At 44.8% G+C, this 20,008-nt stretch overlaps 1 protein-coding gene across 1 annotated transcript in view; it reads right to left on the reverse strand.

Annotated features, from left to right (window-relative positions):
* The window catches only part of LOC139407289 (kelch-like protein 29), a 381,932-nt gene that overhangs the window by 233,875 nt on the left and 128,049 nt on the right, over nucleotides 1–20,008 (reverse strand). Inside the window, exon 3 of the mRNA XM_071150934.1 lies at nucleotides 2,186–2,479. Coding sequence (XP_071007035.1) covers nucleotides 2,186–2,479 — 294 coding nt within the window. The remainder of the gene's footprint in view (nucleotides 1–2,185; nucleotides 2,480–20,008) is intronic.

Here is a 20,008-nt window from a genome sequence, read left to right on the forward strand (position 1 = left end):
CATGAAACATTTATGCACACAAGTACTCATACACTGTCCAAGTATATGCAAAAATACAAACTGTACACACACTCAATAGTAAAGCCCACAGGGCCACAGACTCACACTAAGACATGCATGCAAGCCCACCCAGCCCACAGGCCCGTGTACAAGGCCAGATGTTGTGCTGCCTGTGTATTGTGTGGCGGACACCCTGTGATGTAGAGGAGACTAGCACGCGCACACACACACAGCGACAGCAATATTTAATGCTTCTATTCTCTATTCAGCTACAGTATGCCAGGGTTACAAAGAAATGACAAAGACAACACAGAGGAGAAAGGTAAGCCCCCCCCCCCCCTGCACACACCCTTCCATGTATCTGACACTCACATCTCAGACCAGCCATGCTACTGATGCTATATGCTAAATATATGGAAGCCATATGGAGTGGTCCTAATCACTGTGGCAGCCATTGACTGATGACAATAGCCATGGTGGGAGACGGTGGATGCTGAGACTTCTGTTCCAGATATAATGTCATTATTCAGCCGACAAAAGCAGGCTGCTTGGTTGCCGGAGGAGATTTAACATTTACCATTTCTGTGGTCAGAGAGTTCACTCAGCCACCTAATGATGCTAAATTACTGCAGCCTTGTGTACCACTACTGCTTGGTAGAGGATAGAGAGAGTTGGAGAGCGAGAGAGAAGGGGGAGAAAGAAAATAGGAGGAAGGAGAGAGAGAGAAAGAAGAGAAAGAGGAAAAATGGAAAGGAGAGAGAGAGAGAGCGAGAGAGAGAGAGAGAGAGAGAGGGAGAGAGGGGGAAAGAGAGGGAGAGAGAGAGAGAGAGCGAGAGAGCGAGAGCGAGAGAGAGAGAGCAAGAGAGAGAGAGAGGGGGGAGAGAGAGAGAGAGAGAGAGAGAGAGAGAGAGGGACAGAGAGAGAGGGGAAGAGAAAACAGAAACCTGATGGTAACAGGGTGATGTGATATGAGGTTGAGAGAGGTGCAGACAAGCACAGGGCCTGTGGAGTTGGAGGAAGATGAACAGTGGTTGAGCTAGCAGAGCCAGGACAAGGAATAAGGCTGAGCTTTCTAACTTGGTTTGGTGAAGCTTCTTCTCTCAGAGCTGGCTAGATAACTCCTTGGAGAGAAGAGGAGAGAAGAGAAAACACTGGTTTGTTTTTTTTACAGGAGAGAAGAGAAAACACCAGTCACTGATTGAAAGTCAACATATGAGCTCAGATCTCAAAGTGGTACTAGGGCTTATAACTTTTTCAGATTCCCAGTTCTGATGAATATAATAAGAAGCGCTAGCAGCAAAATGGTCATCAACGTTTTTAGTATATCCAAATATGGATAATCACCTGCCTGAAAACGCTGTCCAAGCTGAGAGGTTCGTAAGCAGCTATGGCTTGGCCACATCTCAACTGCTGCAGCAGGTCATTTACATAACGAGAGGAGAAAATTACGGAGGAAGAAAGAGGGAACAAGCCAGCCATTTGGCAGAGCGAGATGGGGATGAGAGAGAGACCCCACTGCTGGCTTACCTCTGAAGCTAAGCAGGGTTGGTCCTGGATGGGAGACCAGATGCTGCTGGAAGTGGTGATGGAGGGCCAGTAGGAGGCACTCTTTCCTCTAGTCTATAAAAATATCCCAATGACCCAGGTCAGTGATTGGGGACATTGCCCTGTGTAAGGGGCCTCTTTCGGATGGGATGTTTTAAACGTGTGTCCTGACTCTCTGTGGTCGCTAAAGATTCTATGGTACTTATTGTAGGGGTGGTATCGCTGGTGTCCTGGTTAAATTCCCAATCTGGCCCTCATACCATCATGGCTACCTTAATTATACACAGTTTACAATTGTCTCATTAATCTCCCCTGTAACTGTTCCCCAGGTCGCTGCAGTAAATGAGAATGTGTTCTCAGTCAACTTACCTGGTAAAATAAGCGTAACATAAATAGAGAAAGAGAAGACGGGGGTAAAGGTCTTGGTGGGGATTGATTTTAAAAGAGTTGGCAAGAGAGGGAGAAAGAGGAGCTGTGTGGAGAGAATGGTTAGAGAGTGGAGACAGTGTATAATGAGGAGGGAGGTAATGGTTTGGAGAGAAAGAGGAGCTGTGTGGAGAGAATGGTTAGAGAGTGGAAACAGTATATAATGAGGAGGGAAGTAATGGTTTGGAGAGAAAGAGGAGCTGTGTGTTCTTACCTTGGCAGAACCAGCGACAGCGATCGTGACCCCTCCTTGACGCTTGACGACCATGTCACCACCACTTGACGTCGTCACAGCAACCGTAACTGGGGTGGGCAGGAGGGAGGGGATGACAGGCAGTGGGAGGAGTCCCGGACGGTTGTTTCCATTGCCGACAGCGGCAGCGCAGCAGTTATTGGCTCCCGCTCCATTAAGGAGGCCGGCCGAATGGACGATGTCCCGCCTCTCCCACGGTGTCCCCCGGTACTCCCTCTCGAAGCGATTGTGGTGACCGGACATCACTTCCTCTGCCTTTCAGAGGAGATGATGACAGGGGGGTGGGGGGGGGGGGGGGGGGGATTGTTATTATTAAAGTTATTATTATTATTTCAGCTGATCAGTCTGTTACTGATATCCTGGCCCGATATTGTGTAGATTAAAATCTGAGTCACAATAACGTGCCACTTCAGAGTCGGCAGATAGTCTAGTGGTTAAGAGTGTTGGGCCAGTAACCGAAAGGTTGCTGGTTTGAATCCCTGAGCCGACTAGGTGAAATATCTGTCAATGTACCCTTGAGCAAGGCAGTTAACCCTAATTGCTCCTGTAAGTCGCTCTGGATAAGAGCGTCTGCTAAATGACTAAATGACTAAATTGAGGCGTGAACGCTCCTGCAGTAACATTTCCACTGTTTCCATCTGACTAACAGCTGTAGGCCCAGGTCTTAACGAGATGATAACAGACAGAACAGAAATTAACATCACCATAACAGGATCAATAAAACAACTGGAAACACACTCTTTAAATAGACTAATTGGGTTTGGTTACCATGGATATGTTGTTGCCTTCAATTAAATAAAAGTAAAAAAATTAAGCCATTGGCCACAGCCAGACAATACATGATTATTTTCCATATTGTCTTGAGAATAGCTATGGCTATAGCTTGACCTGGAGGTCATCACTGAATTGCCTTGTGGCTAAAAAAAACTCGCTACTAACTCGTTTCTCTATACCGTAATAGCCAGCTAACTCAATAGTAATACCATTGAATATCATGACTAGTTTCCTCTTTTATGAGGATGACAGAGTGTGATGGATAGGGCGACGCTGCTGTAGGCTGGAATGACGAACAGTATTCTGTACCATAGGCTGGTATGTCACTGTGTATGAGATCATCAATCAGTGGTGTCTACTGTATCTGGCCTGTGAAGTAAAAGTCATCAGACGGGTGTGTAGTGTAGTGTACTCTCCTCATCAAAGGAATGAGATGTCTTTCTGGGCCTTGATAAGAGCAGTTATGAATACAAGCTCTCTCTCACATACACTAGCACACAACACGGAGTCAAGGATATTCCATGAAAATGTACTGGTGGTCTTTAAAACTAGAATCACAGAGAATGACAAGTCTTTCTTCTGCACAGTGGTCTCTGTCGCAGGAAGGAATGCCTTGAAGTGTGTGTGTTGTAAACAGGGCCATTGGGGGACCACAGCACTATCAGTCTGAGCTGTGACCATCTATTTAGCTACAGGTACATTACTGTCCACCTCTAGGTCAAAACACACACAGAGACACACACACACACATAGACACACACACACACATAGACACACACACACACACATAGACACACAGACGACAATAGTCAGAACTTCCGAAAGGGCGGGAGAATACTTTTTTTCACAGCTTCACTGCAGTGGGCTCTTTCACAATGTCAACATAAGCATTGCATATTATCTCACATACATAAGCGGTTATTCCATGGTGCTCCTGAGTAATGGTACTTGTAATAACCTCTCAGTTCCAAACCTCCCTCCAGTGGAGTAATAGCCAACCAATCTCTATACAGCAGATCTGTATACAACAGATATATTTAGGATCGGTATTGGGACAGACATTTGGGGAACCCAGGTTCATATCCAAAAGCTCCAACCCAAGACTAGTGTGTTAGTAGCTGAGCTAAAAGCTAATGTTCCAAGTCTCCAGCTACTGGCCTCAGGTCTCAGCTAATGTTCCAGTAAGTCTCCAGCTACTGGCCTCAGGCCTCAGCTAATGTTCCAGTAAGTCTCCAGCTACTGGCCTCAGGCCTCCGCTAATGTTCCAGTAAGTCTCCAGCTACTGGCTTCAGGCCTCAGCTAATGTTCCAGTAAGTCTCCAGCTACTGGCCTCAGGTCTCAGCTAATGTTCCAGTAAGTCTCTAGCTACTGGCCTCAGCTAATGTTCCAGTAAGTCTCTAGCTACTGGCCTCAGCTAATGTTCCAAGTCTCCAGCTACTGGCCTCAGGTCTCAGCTAATGTTCCAATAAGTCTCCAGCTACTGGCCTCAGGTCTCAGCTAATGTTCCAGTAAGTCTCTAGCTACTGGCCTCAGGTAATGTTCCAGTAAGTATCTAGCTACTTACTAGAGACTAGAGGCCAGTAGCTAGACCTCTCCTGTCTCAGCCTCCACTATTTATGCTGCAATAGTTTGTGTCGGGGGGCTAGGGTCAGTCTGTTATATCTAGAGTATTTCTCATGTCTTATCCGGTGTCCTGTGTGAATTTAAGTTTGCTCCCTCTAATTCTCTCTCTCGCTCTTCCTTTTCTCAGAGGACCTGAGCCCTAGGAGCATGCCTCAGGACTACCTGGCTTGATGACTCCTTGCTGTCCCCAGTCCAGCTGGTCATGCTGCTGCTCCAGTTTCAACTGTTCTGCCTACGGCTATGGAACCCTGACCTGTTCACTGGCTGTGCTACCTTGTCCCGGACGGACCTGCTGTTTTGGACTTTCTCTCTACCGCACCTGGTGTCTTTAACTCTGAATGATCGGCTATGAAAAGCCAACTGACATTTACTCCTGAGGCGCTGACCTGTTGCACCCTCTACATCCACTGTGATTAGTATTATCATCTTGACCCTGCTGGTCGTCTATGAACGTTTTAACATCTTGGCCATGTTCTGTTATAATCTCCACCCTGCACAGCCAGAAGAGGACTGGCCACCCCTCATAGCCTGATTCCTCTCTAGGTTTCTTGCTAGGATCTGGCCTTTCTATGGAATTTTTCCTAGCCACCGTTCTTCTACACCTGCATTGCTTGCTGTTTGGGGTTTTAGGCTGGGTTTCTGTACAGCACTTTGTGATATTGGCTGATGTAAAAAGGGCTTTATAAATACATTTGATTGATTGATTGATTGACTGGCCTCAGGTCTCAGCTAATGTTCCAGTAAGTCTCCAGCTATTGGCCTCAGGTCTCAGCTAATGTTCCAGTAAGTCTCTAGCTACTAGCCTCAGGTCTCAGCTAATGTTCCAGTAAGTCTCTAGCTACTGGCCTCAGCTAATGTTCCAGTAAACCTCTAGCTACTGGCCTCAGGCCTCAGCTAATGTTCCAGTAAACCTCTAGCTACTGGCCTCAGGCCTCAGCTAATGTTCCAGTAAGGCTCTAGCTACTGGCCTCAGGTCTCAGCTAATGTTCCAGTAAGTCTCTAGCTACTGGCCTCAGGTAATGTCAATGTGGCAGTCTGATCCTATCACACGCAATCTTCCTCTCATGATGGTGTGTGTTTGTGCTTGCGGTGTGTGTGTGTGTGTTTGTAGCAGCACCATGACAGCATGACTGGCATAACTGTCTGTCACATCTGATGTGGGGAGAAGATAAGATACATTGTATGTTCCTGCCTGCCTACTGCCATAAGGTGCTGAAAACTACACACACCTGTGGACCGGAACAAACTAGTAACAAACACTACATGGCCTGGATCTTAAATAATAACCTTTTCCCATTATAGAGTACACACTGTATACACATATTTATATTGTGTTATTGACTGTACGATTGTTTATTCCATGTGTTCTGTGTTGTTTTGAAATAAAAACAGAATAATAAAAAACTTAACTCTCTCTGTACACTTAGCAGTGATCATTTAATACAGCATCGGATGAATGTTTGCTAATAAAACATCATTTTTATTGCAAAATTACTGCCTTGACTGTGCCTTGGGTTTACAACAAAGGATGGATTTTACACTAAATGAATGTAACAAGCCAATGCCCTTCCCCATCCTTATACAGAGCAGGCTGAGTCAAGCCTGAACATAAAGTCAGAGGAAAGGACTTTACCTTAGCTAGAGCCATCAATGTTTATAAGAAATATATATCTCCAAAGCGATTTGAACACATCTGATGTGGAAATCAAACCCACAGCTCAAGCATTCTCTGAACAACAGCCATCGGAACAGCACGTTCCCTTTACTGTCTCAACCCACAGAGGGGGGAGAGAGGGAGGGAGGGGGTGTAGGGAGGGAGGGAGGGAGAGAGTGTATGTGATAGAGAGTGAGAGAAAATCAGCACACAACTGCCTGCCTGACTGCCTGCAGCATCGTCATGTGGGGATTTTAAGTAGAAACTAGTCTGTTGGGCGTTTGACTCCTTTCGTACCAAAAAAGCTTTCTCACGTTGCTGATGTGACACAAATGTAATTGCACCCAGGTAGCCTACGTGTGCATTTGAGAGACGGAGGATTGGGATGCTGGTGTGTGTGTGTGTGTGTGTGTGTGTGTGTGTGTGTGTGTGTGTGTGTGTGTGTGTGTGTGTGTAGACAGCTTGGAGTGAGAGGTGAGTGGCAGGAGTGTGATTAGTTTAAATAAGAGTTATCTTTCAGGTACAGCGGTAAGACAGAGCACTCTACAACTAGAGAGTATGTCACTCTGAGGCAGAGGAGAAAGAGTGTGTGTGTGTGTGCGTATTTGAGTAGAGTTAACAAAGCCATAAGGGAATATAGAGCCGTGGACAGACATACGGAAAGACGAAGCACAACCGATGGACAGAGCGTGGAGAGGAAGAGAGCAAGGGAGAGAGAGGGAGGTATGCAGGCTTGTGTGATACTGCTGTGGTGTGATGTTTACTGTCTCAGAGCAACGAAACATCATATAGACACACACACACACACTTCAGTTGGTCTATAGATCCCTCCCCTGAGAAGAGGATCCATATCCAATGGGTGCCAGTGTGTTAAAAGCTATAGACCCACAGAGAGACCAGGCCAGCCAGGCAGACAGCAGCAGCAACATAGCACCAGTCACACCACCTCTCCTCTTCACTCTCTATTATTATACTACACTAATGGATTTCTGGAGAGGAAGGGGATTTCTGGAGAGGAAGGAGATTTCTGGAGAGGAAGGAGAATTTCTGGAGAGGAAGGGGATTTCTGGAGAGGTAGGAGATTTCTGGGGAGGTAGGAGATTTCTGGAGAAGTAGGAGATTCTGGAGAGGTAGGGGATTTATGGAGAGGTAGGGGATTTCTGGAGAGGTAGGAGATTTCTGGGGAGATAGGAGATTTCTGGAGAGGTAGGAGATTTCTTGAGAGGTAGGAGATTTCTGGAGAGGTAGGAGATTTCTGGAGAGGTAGGAGATTTCTGTAGAGGTAGGGGATTTCTGGAGAGGTAGGGGATTTCTGGAGAGGTAGGGGATTTCTGGAGAGGTAGGGGATTTCTGGAGAGGTAGGGGATTTCTGGAGAGGTAGGGGAATTCTGGGGAGGAAGGAGATTTCTGGAGAGGTAGGGGATTTCTGGAGAGGTAGGAGATTCTGGAGAGATAGGAGATTTCTGGGGAGGTAGGAGATTCTGGAAAGGTAGGAGATTTCTGGATAGGTAGGGGATTTCTGGGGAGGTAGGGGATTTCTGGAGAGGTAGGGGAATTCTGGGGAGGAAGGAGATTTCTGGAGAGGTAGGGGAATTCTGGGGAGAAAGGAGATTTCTGGAGAGGTAGGGGAATTCTGGGGAGGAAGGAGATTTCTGGAGAGGTAGGGGAATTCTGGGGAGGAAGGAGATTTCTGGAGAGGTAGGAGATTTCTGTATCACCCTTTTTGAAGTGCATTTGAATTGGACAGCAGTGCTTTTCCCGGATGGATGGAGTTGATTTGTCAGTCTGGTAACTTTAAAAAGACAATACTTTACTGAAAGTGAGGTCTCCTAAGAGATGTAAGCAAACACACACTCACACACACAGTGGTGAACGTGCTGACAGTTCCTCCAGGCCAACATAGGTATTCAAACTGAGATTTAAATCATGGTAGAAACTGTTCATTCAGAAAATACCCCAGGGCTAGACACACATGCCAACATCGCAAACACACACACGCAAAAGTCTCTTAATTAGTCTTCGCCAAGCTTGGTTCCACACCAAGGAAGACTGATTTACTGATAAAAAGGTGTTGGATGGCTGATACACCCCCCCACACACAGTACACCTCTGCCAGTACATACAGGCTGGTGAGTTATATTTAGCTTTCCCTCTAAAGGCCAGGATTGATGTGCCAGAAGAAAAATACATACAAGACAGCAGAGAGGAGGCTGGCACTACACAGCTAAGCAAGAGAGAGATGGAGGGATGGATGTATGGACAGATGGAGGGGAGGAGGGCCTACATCTCAAGTGGCCAGTAGCAGAGATGAAGAAAGACCTCCTGCTACTGTGACAACCAGCGTATTGTTTAGAATAGTTCTCAGCGTTAGCCACACCCCAGGATCACATTAATCTGAGCTCTTGGTGAGATTCAAACGACTCATTAGCGTCTCACTGGGATTCCAACCAACCACGTCGAGACACAGGAGACTAAGAGTCCTAGATAAACATCATCAGGCCAGATACACAACCATCACGACATGACAACTCACAGTCGTTGAACAAACACACAGACAAATAACCAGGGACGATGGAATTGAACGTAATTCCTGCAGAGCCACAGCGAGAGTCCGCTGGCTTCTTTTAATGTCAAATGAGTTTCGGATTTAGCCCAGAAAAACAGACTTCCTTGTGCCAACGTCCTAGCAAATCAATGGCCTTTGAGTAGGAACATATATTGGTGTCCTCTCTACATTCTAGTAGAGCTCAACCCATTCATCCCCAGCCCTGTCCTTGTGTGGCGCAAATGGCACCCTATTCCTACTAGGTGCGGGAGAGCAAAAATAAAAACGTTCAATGACATAATTTCTCAATCAACATTTGTACTGACAAATATATAGAATGTGCATCAAATGCATCCTCCAACTGCAACGTCAGCCAATGCCCACACATATTGTCTCAAGCTTTTTTTTCCCGTCCATGTTTAATACCCTCAAACCTAATTTCAAAACAGGCCATCCATCACTGTCAATGGTGAATGATAATTCTTCATGGTTTACCAGTGAAATATCTAAACTGCATCTGTATATATATAATTTGATCTCAGTTTCATGGGAATATACACTCCCGTTCAAAAGTTTGGGGTCACTTAGAAATGTCCTTGTTTTTGAAAGAAAAGCACATTCTTTGTCCATTAAAATAACATCAAATTGATCAGAATTACAGTGCAGACATGGTTAATGTTGTAAATAACTGTTGTAGCTGGAAACGGCTGGTTTTAAATGGAATATCTACATAGGCGTACAGAGGCCCATTATCAGCAACCATCAATCCTGTGTTCCACAGGAAGGTTCTTGCTATTTAAAAACAAATCTGCTGTTTTAGCTACAATAGTCATTTATAATATTAACATTGTATTTCTGATCCATTTCTAAGTGACCCCAAACTTTTGAACGGTAGTGTAAATACAGACCTTCTTGAATTAGAGAAGATGGTGTTCACTTTTTGTCTTTCTCCTGTTTTGTTTCCATCAAAGTTGAAGTCGGAAGTTTACAGTTGAAGTCGGAAGTTTACATACACTTAGGTTGGAGTCATTAAAACTCATTTTTCAACCACTCCACAAATTTCTTGTTAACAAACTTTAGTTTTGGCAAGTCGGTTAGGACATCTACTTTGTGCATGACACAAGTCATTTTTCCAACAATAGTTTACAGACAGATTATTTCACTTATAATTCACTGGAATCACAATTCCAGTGGGTCAGAAGTTTACATACACTAAGTTGACTGTGCCTTTAAACAGCTTGGAAAATTACAGAAAATGATGTCATGTCTTCAGAAGCTTCTGATAGGCTAATTTACATAATTTGAGTCAATTGGAGGTGTACCTGTGGATGTATTTCAAGGCCTACCTTCAAACGCAGTGCCTCTTTGCTTGACATCATGGGAAAATCAAAAGAAATCAGCCAAGACCTCCACAAGTCTGGTTCATTCTTGGGAGCAATTTCCAAACACCTGAAGGTACCACGTTCATCTGCATAAACAATAGTACGCTAGTATAAACACCATGGGACCACGCAGCCGTCATACCGCTCAGGAAGGAGACGCATTCTGTCTCCTAGAGATGAACGTACTTTGGTGCAAAAAGTGCAAATCAATCCCAGAACAACAGCAAAGGAACTTGTTGAAGATGCTGGAGGAAACAGGTACAAAAGTATCTATATCCACAGTAAAACGAGTCCTATATCGACATAACCTGAAAGGCCACTCAGCAAGGAGGAAGCCACTGCTCCAAAACCACCATAAAAAAGCCAGACTACGGTTTGGAACTGCACATGGGGACAAAGATTGTACTTTTTGGAGAAATGTCCTCTGGTCTGATGAAACAAAAATAGAACTGTTTGGCCATAATGACCATTGTTATGTTTGGAGGAAAAAGGGGGAGGCTTGCAAGCCGAAGAACACCATCCCAACCGTGAAGCACGGGGGCGGCAGCATCATGTTGTGGGGGTGCTTTGCTACAGGAGGGACTAGTGCACTTCACAAAATAGATGGCATCATGAGGAGGGAACATTATGTGGATATTGAAGCAACATCTCAAGACATCAGTCTTGATGTTAAAGCTTGGTTGCTTTAAAGTGTGTATGAGCAAGGAGGTCTACAAAACTGACTCAGTTACACCAGCTCTGTCAGGAGGAATGGGCCAAAAGTCACCCAACTTATTGTGGGATGCTTGTGGAAGGCTACCCAAAATGTTTGACCCAAGTTAAACAATTTAAAGGCAATTTAAAGGCAATGCTACCAAATACTAATTGAGTGTATGTAAACTTCTGACCCACTGAAATAAATCACTCTACTATTATTCTAATATTTCACATTCTTAAAATAAAGTGGTGATCCTAATTGACCTAAAACAGGGAATTTTACGAGGATTAAATGTTAGGAATTCTGAAAACTGAGTTTGAATGTATTTGGCTAAGGTGTATGCAAACTTCCGACTTCAACTGTATATCCTGCCTAGTGTCGTGAACTGTATGTCCTGCCTAGTGTTGTGAACTGTATATCCTGCCTAGTGTCGTGAACTGTATATCCTGCCTAGTGTCGTGAACTGTATATCCTGCCTAGTGTCGTGAACTGTATATCCTGCCTAGTGTCGTGAACTGTATATCCTGCCTAGTGTCGTGAACTGTATATCCTGCCTAGTGTCGTGAACTGTATATCCTGCCTAGTGTCGTGAACTGTATATCCTGCCTAGTGTCGTGAACTGTATATCCTGCCTAGTGTCGTGAACTGTATGTCCTGCCTAGTGTCGTGAACTGTATATCCTGCCTAGTGTCGTGAACTGTATGTCCTGCCTAGTGTCGTGAACTGTATATCCTGCCTAGTGTCGTGAACTGTATATCCTGCCTAGTGTCGTGAACTGTATATCCTGCCTAGTGTCGTGAACTGTATATCCTGCCTAGTGTCGTGAACTGTATATACTGCCTAGTGTCGTGAACTGTATATCCTGCCTAGTGTCGTGAACTGTATATCCTGCCTAGTGTCGTGAACTGTATATCCTGCCTAGTGTCGTGAACTGTATATCCTGCCTAGTGTCGTGAACTGTATATCCTGCCTAGTGTCGTGAACTGTATATCCTGCCTAGTGTCGTGAACTGTATATCCTGCCTAGTGTCGTGAACTGTATATCCTGCCTAGTGTCGTGAACTGTATATCCTGCCTAGTGTCGTGAACTGTATATCCTGCCTAGTGTCGTGAACTGTATATCCTGCCTAGTGTCGTGAACTGTATATCCTGCCTAGTGTCGTGAACTGTATATCCTGCCTAGTGTCGTGAACTGTATATCCTGCCTAGTGTCGTGAACTGTATATCCTGCCTAGTGTCGTGAACTGCTGAGATTTGGAAATGTGACTATTCAGCTTCAGCTAACCATATTAAAATCGCGCTAGAAATGAGGTGTTTTTTGTGTAACATTATACTGTAGGCATACTATGCTATGCTATTATACTGTACAGTATATGTAAAATACTAATTGATCATTATGTGATGTTGCGGGACATTGATTCAGCTTCAGAATACATTTCCAGAATTGTTTTTACGAGGTCTGTGTACTCTCTAATGGTGTTGCGGCACTACACCCCTGTGTGCTGATAAGGAGGGCATGGAAACAACAAATAACTCAGCTCACAATAAAGAGGGGGTGAGAGGAAGAGAGAGAGAGGGAAATAAAGAGATTATCTGACAGTGTCAGGTGAGAGGGACAAGTGGAAGAGAGCCTGTAGAGCGAAAGAGAGAGAGAGATAGCAGGGGTTAGAAAGAGAGATAAGAGATGTGGAGAGAGGGATCATGGGAACCACAGGCAGGGATGCTTCCCACTTCAGCTGCAGTGTGTTAATTACAACACAGTTTCAACAAAACACAACATAATCAAAACACAAAGACACCAGGATGTGAAGAGGCCCCACAGGCTCTAGCTACTGTAACTAACTTTCTCCTACAGATACCTTTCTTTCTTGCTTTCAGTTTTTAGGTGGGAGAGTAACAGATTTCCACACGCCAATCATAGGGAATTTGTGGGAGTGTGTGTACATGTGTCTATTCTCTGTGTCCCTCAGCAGCTGTCGCTTCCTCGCTCTCCTCTCCTCTCGCTCGCTCTCTTCTTACTCCAAACAAAAACCAACAAAGACATCAAAACAAACAGTTTTCTGCTGGTACCACGTTCACATACACACAGAGACTCATCTGCCATAGTTACAGGTTTACTCAGGGGTGAAAGTAGATTTATTTTCTTCCCGGATTGTAATTAGAATTGTTGTTGGGGTTTTAGGGGCGCCCCCCCTAAACATAGAATGACCTATAGAATCCCTAATAAATGAATAGGATCTCTGTGGGCCTAACAGTAAAGAGTTGATGTTTAACTTTTCAATGTATTACCTTTTAATGTGGCATTAACGTAACCAGTCATGATGTTGTCATCTGATTGTCAATCAAATCCTTCAAAAGGCTCCTGTAAATCTGTGTTGTTCGTCGACTCTAAAACAAGTCCTGCAGCCACAAAGTGCTCTGTGCCCCCGTCATTTGAGGAATGAAGAGTGACATCTGTAACAAAACACCAAAAGACATGGTGATTGTCATTCATTAGGCCTGCTGCACAAGTAACATGAATTGATGCGTCCACTGTCTGCATGCGTCTCTGTCCTTCTGCCTTCGCAAAATGACACTGTTCGTCAAACCAGATCTTGGGTTAGAGTTAGTGTATTTCACATGTTTTCAAGTCCATTCGCACATTTGTCACGCCTCTGACATGCGTTAATGATAAATAATAGTGTCATTTCTTGGCATCTTTGTTCTAATTATTGTGATAGGCTCATATTCAAATCGGTACGGTGTCCCCGCCATTATTTATTTTGCTGGTACTCCTTACCGGATGGTACCGGCTTACTTTCACCCCTGAGAGGGAGAGGAAGAACGAGAGAGAGACAAAAGAGAGAGAAGAGAAAAGTCAGAGAGAGGTTGACAGAGGGAGGAGTCAGGGAGGAGAAAGGTAGAAATTCAAAAGGAAGAGAGAGAGGGGGATAAAGAGAGGGAAAGAGAGCAAGAGAGGTGGAAAGATAAATAAAAGAAGTAACCCTGCTGAGTGGCCTTCCCAGATAAGTGTTTCTCTGACGAGGAGATCTCTGACGAGGAGAGTCCCCAGCCACATGAGATCACCACTACCATGGAGAAACTGTGTGTGTGTGTTAGTGTGTGTGTGTGTGTGTGTGTGTGTGTGTGTGTGTAACTATACTTGTGGGGACTGCTGGTATAGTTAACAAACAAAAATTGGACCAACAGGGGATATTTTGTTAATCCCCACAAGGTCAAATGCCATTTATAGGTGCCTTCGGGTTAAGGTTAGCATTAGTGTTAAGGACCAGGGTTAGATTATGGGTTAGGAGCTAAGGTTAGCATTAGTGTTAGGAGCTAGGGTTAGATTATGGGTTAGGAGCTAGGGTTAGATTATGGGTTAGGAGCTAAAGTTAGATTAAGGGTTAGGAGCTAGGGTTAGATTAAGGGTTAGGAGCTAGGGTTAGATTAAGGGTTAGGAGCTAAGGTTAGATTAAGGGTTAGGAACTAGGGTTAGATTATGGGTTATGAGCCAGGGTTAGATTATGGGTTAGGAACTAGGGTTAGATTAAGGGTTAGTAGCTAAAGTTAGATTAAGGGTTAGGAACTAGGGTTAGATTAAGGGTTAGGAGCCAGGGTTAGATTATGGGTTAGGAGTTAGGGTTAGATTAAGGGTTAGGAACTAGGGTGAGATTAAGGGTTAGGAGCCAGGGTTAGATTATGGGTTAGGAGCCAGGGTTAGATTAAGGGTTAGGAACTAGGGTTAGATTAAGGGTTAGGAGCTAGGGTTAGATTCAGGGTTAGGAACTAGAGTTAGATTAAGGGTTAGGAGCCAGGGTTAGATTAAGGGTTAGAGTAAGAGTTAGTAGCTAGGGTTAGAGTAAGAGTTAGTAGCTAGGGTTAGAGTAAGAGTTAGTAGCTAGGGTTAGATTAAGGGTTAGGAACTAGGGTTAGATTAAGGGTTAGTAGCTAGGGTAAAATTAAGGGTTAGGAGCTAGGGTTAGATTAAGGGTTAGGAACTAGGGTTAGATTAAGGGTTAGGAGCCAGGGTTAGATTATGGGTTAGGAGCTAGGGTTAGATTAAGGGTTAGTAGCTAAAGTTAGATTAAGGGTTAGGAACTATGGTTAGATGAAGGGTTAGTAGCTAGGGCTAGATTAAGGGTTAGTAGCTAGGGATAGATTAAGGGTTAGGAGCTAGGGTTAGATTAAGGGTTAGGAGCTAGGGTTAGGGTTAAGGTTAGTGTGTGTGTGTGTGTGTGTGTGTGTGTGTGTGTAGGCTGCAGGGACTGTGAGACTCTCTGCTCTGGACTGTGCTGACCACTGTCTCCCATTCCATGTACCAGAATAATGCCATTGGTGAGGACATTCTCACTTTTACTGTTAAGGAGAGGCTACCAAACAAAATACAACCTAGCACTCTGGTACCATGCAACCCACGATCTATTCTGTATTTTACACCCCGAGTTAAATGTAATGGAGTCTGTTGCACATGTTAATGGTTTCCGTTCATACAAAGACTTGTACATTACAAGACATGACTGCCTTGTCGACCTGGTAGCTACTGAGGTGCCCTCACCAACAGCACACATACAAACATTCTCGTCAAAGGAGCCTGGTTTGATTTTTTATATGCCGAACAAGCCCGATATTGTTGTTGTGGGGTGAGGCCAGAGGGACGTGCTGATTTTGGATGTGGGCTGCTCATTCCATTGTTACACAGAGCAGGCCTTTTCTGAGACGCTCCTCAAATACCAGCCCCTCATATCACACCTAGTCAGCCTGGCATACAAATGCAGGTTGGACTGCAGAATACAGGCTAGGTACTGTTCTGTTTCAGCCGTTATGGGCAGCCTACTGTAGCTGTGTGGAGGAGAAGGTACTGTTCTGTTTTAGCCGTTATGGGCAGCCTACTGTAGCTGTGTGGAGGAGAAGGTACTGTTCTGTTTCAGCCGTTAAGGGCAGCCTACTGTAGCTGTTTAGAGGAGAAGGTACTGTTCTGTTTCAGCCGTTATGGGCAGCCTACTGTAGCTGTGTGGAGGAGAAGGTACTGTTCTGTTTCAGCCGTTATGGGCAGCCTACTGTAGCTGTGTGGAGGAGAAGGTACTGTTCTGTTTCAGCCGTTATGGGCAGCCTACTGTAGCTGTTTGGAGGAGAAGGTACTGTTCTGTTTCAGCTGTTATGGGCAGCCTACTGTAGCTGTTTGGAGGAGAAGGTACTGTTCTGTTTCAGCCGTTATGGGCAGCCTACTGTAGCTGTGTGGAGGAGAAGGTACTGTTCTGTTTCAGCCGTTATGGGCAGCCTACTGTAGCTGTGTGGAAGAGAAGGTACAGTTCTGTTTAAGCTGTTATGTGCCCCCTACTGTAGCTGTTTGGAGGAGAAGGTACAGTTCTGTTTCAGCCGTTATGGGCAGCCTACTGTAGCTGTGTGGAGGAGAAGGTACAGTTCTGTTTCAGCCGTTATGGGCAGCCTAATGTAGCTGTGTGGAGGAGAAGGTACTGTTCTGTTTCAGCCGTTATGGGCAGCCTACTGTAGCTGTTTGGAGGAGAAGGTACTGTTCTGTTTCAGACGTTATGTGCAGCCTACTGTAGCTGTTTGGAGGAGAAGGTACTGTTCTGTTTCAGCCGTTATGGGCAGCCTACTGTAGCTGTGTGGAGGAGAAGGTACTGTTCTGTTTCAGCCGTTATGGGCAGCCTACTGTAGCTGTTTGGAGGAGAAGGTACTGTTCTGTTTCAGCCGTTATGGGCAGCCTACTGTAGCTGTTTGGAGGAGAAGGTACTGTTCTGTTTCAGCCGTTATGTGCAGCCTACTGTAGCTGTTTGGAGGAGAAGGTACTGTTCTGTTTCAGACGTTATGTGCAGCCTACTGTAGCTGTTTGGAGGAGAAGGTACTGTTCTGTTTCAGACGTTATGTGCAACCTAGCTGTAAGGAGAAGGTGCTTTTATTTCCTTAAATTTCCTTGCATCAACAACCTTTGAAATGTTTGAATCCTTTATGATGTAATGTGATTTGTGGATTCAAATAAAGTATTTAAAATGCGTGTGTTTTTAGCATAGAAATGCACCAGGCAGTAAGATGCCCTGACCCGTCAACAACAAAGAGCTCCATTAAGCCGCATTCTGCCTTGGAGGAGAAACACTCAGACCTGCTGGAAATAAAACACTATATTATCTACCAGAGGAGCACCATGAAATACTGGGCTTCAGTACAGGAGAACAAAATATTCACACACACACATGAGCACAGAGCTCTCATTCTGATTAGAAAGCCCCCCCCCCCCCCTCCAGATAGACGTATCCCTAGACCTGTTAACCTGGGTCAGCTCTTTTCATTTCTCTATGAACGCAACTGCTACTCCACCATGCCCCACACACACACACACACACACACACACACTCTCTCTCTCTCTCTCTTTCTGGTTAGGAGACTGTACAATAGAGAGGCCATTGACATGCAAAAATGGAAGATTGGAAGAGAAGAAAAGAAAGGAGAGTGGAGAGAAAAAATAAAGGGAGGGAGTGGAGGAGAAGAAAAGTTTGTACTCTGGGCTGTATGAAAGGCTGAAACTGGTAGAATCTGAGCTGTCATACTAGGAGAAAATGGAAAGGAAATGTCAAATAGGTGGGGTGTGTGTGCACTGCATTCTTGACATTGAGAGAGAGAGAGAAAAAGAGCAAGAGAGAGGGATAGAGAGAAGTACAGTGAAAGTCAAGTAGAGTATATGAGAGAGACAAAGGGAGAGAAACCCCAGGTCTCTTTAATCAATATGGTGGAAATGAGTCTAATCTAGAAGTAAAAACAGAGCCAGTCACTATCTCCCACTTTAATACACTGGCTAGAGGGAAAAACAGACATGCATAGATAAGGAGAGGATATGGAGAGGGGGAGGGAGAGATATGGAGAGGGGGAGAGAGAGAAAAAGTGATGGAGAGGGGGAGGGAGAGATATGGAGAGGGGGAGGGAGAGATATGGAGAGGGGGAGAGAGAGAAAAAGTGATGGAGAGGGGGAGGGAGAGATATGGAGAGGGGGAGAGAGAGAGAAAAAGTGATGGAGAGGGGGCGGGAGAGAGAGGGATGGAGAGGGGGAGGGAGAGTGAGAGAGGGAGAGAGCAGAGTGGCAGACAGAGTGAGTCACTCATACAGTAGTACATTAAGACAGGAGTGTGGGGTGAAGACTGATTTATAGGCGTGACCAGAGGTTGGCTCTCCTGTAGGAAGAGGGGAATCGTAATGAGGTAAAGTTTGGGTCCAAAGCTGGGTCCACAAGAACGCACACACACTCACAGCCAGCCCCCTCTCTCCCTGTTCTTATCATGTCTACTCTCATGTTCACTCAATGTATCAAAAGCTGCCTCCGCTGCCCTCCAGATTGGATATAACACAAGAGGGGCAAGAAAACCCATTCCAGGGTAAAAACAATGGCTGTGTGTGTGTGTGTGTGTGTGTGTGTGTGTGTGTGTGTGTTCCCTCTAGTCACCACAGTGATTTAGAAGATATTGAACGAGGTGAGGACCAGTCATGGTGTCTGAAGATATGAGAGGAGGAGGAGGATAGGAGAGGAAGAGGAGAGTGCGGACAGCAGATTAAACTGTGATCCTATTACCCTGTACTTAATTTACTGTGGCAAGAGGTCAGCTCAGGTAATCACCATGACTGGCTGGAACATATGATTGATGGTAAATAAATACAATGGAATTGCTCAAATTGCTGGCCTGACCACATCCTGAGAGTTGTCATTGTGTTCTAATAATCACACGAGGGAAAGTATGCCTCCGCAGACACCTTTCATTTCTAGAATGAGGTGAGTGTATAACAGTGTTGGCCACTTTGAATCGGAGGACTGGCTCATTGTAATGGCAGGAATGGAATGGTATGAAACGCATGGTTTCTCTGTCACAATAGAAACCTAATGAGCCATTCACAAAAGGCACAGAGAGAGCTGTTATAATACCTTTGTAACCTATTCGATTCTAAGGCTGTGGTGTGAGTGAGCGGCTTTCTGTACACTGTTGAGAAGTTATTGGTCTGATGACCTGTTGAGTAACTATCAGACAGAAATAGTTTTCATACACTGGATGATCTTTGGCATATTCTATTCTGATTGTGGTCTGGTATATTCATAGATTACACCTTTCGTCACAATGTTGATATGAAGGTTCTCTTGAGGACTGGTTTCAGACTAAACATTCAACTCAATGTATTCTCAATTGGAGCCGATGAAGATTTAAAGTGCATTATAGTGGCTTGGAAACACAATGTTTCAAAAACAATTAGTAGGACAACCTTTCGTCATTATTGTGATGTTGTCAGATTGACTTTAAATGTAGTATGGTGTTAGCTAGCTAGCTAACATTGATGCGACAGCACCGGCTTTTAGCTAGCTAACATTAATGCGATAGCACCGGCTTTTAGCTAGCTAACATTGATGCGATAGCACCGGCTTTTAGCTAGCTAACATTGATGCGATAGCACCGGCTTTTAGCTAGCTAACATTAATGCGACAGCACCGGCTTTTAGCTAGCTAACATTGATGCGACAGCACCGGCTTTTAGCTAGCTAACATTGATGCGACAGCACCGGCTTTTAGCTAGCTAACATTGATGCGACAGCGCCGGCTTTTAGCTAGCTAACATTGATGCGACAGCACCGGCTTTTAGCTAGCTAACATTGATGCGACAGCACCGGCTTTTAGCTAGCTAACATTAATGCGATAGCACCGGCTTTTAGCTAGCTAACATTAATGCGATAGCACCGGATTTTAGCTAGCTAACATTAATGCGATAGCACCGGCTTTTAGCTAGCTAACATTAATGCGATAGCACCGGCTTTTAGCTAGCTACGTTAGCATTGCTAGGTATTTTAGATGAACCTTTCTAGCTAATGGCAACATTTCCATCTGTCTAAAGTCAATTTGACGAGATCATTATGATAAGTGTTTCCTACTAATTATTTGCCTACTTAAGTAATGTCGTCATATTTCCAAGCCATTATGTAATTTAGACTAAACAATCATTAGCCCTGGTTAAGAATGACTGGGGACCACTCGACTTTCGGGAGCCAATTCGGCGGAGAGGTCTTTAGAACCTTCATAATGGTAGCGTGACGCGACCAAGTGATGGAGGCGCGACCCATGAAAAGGTAGTGAGTTTGAT

This window comes from Oncorhynchus clarkii, chromosome 4 (genome assembly GCF_045791955.1).
Source record: "Oncorhynchus clarkii lewisi isolate Uvic-CL-2024 chromosome 4, UVic_Ocla_1.0, whole genome shotgun sequence".
NCBI classification, from domain to species: Eukaryota; Metazoa; Chordata; class Actinopteri; order Salmoniformes; family Salmonidae; genus Oncorhynchus; species Oncorhynchus clarkii.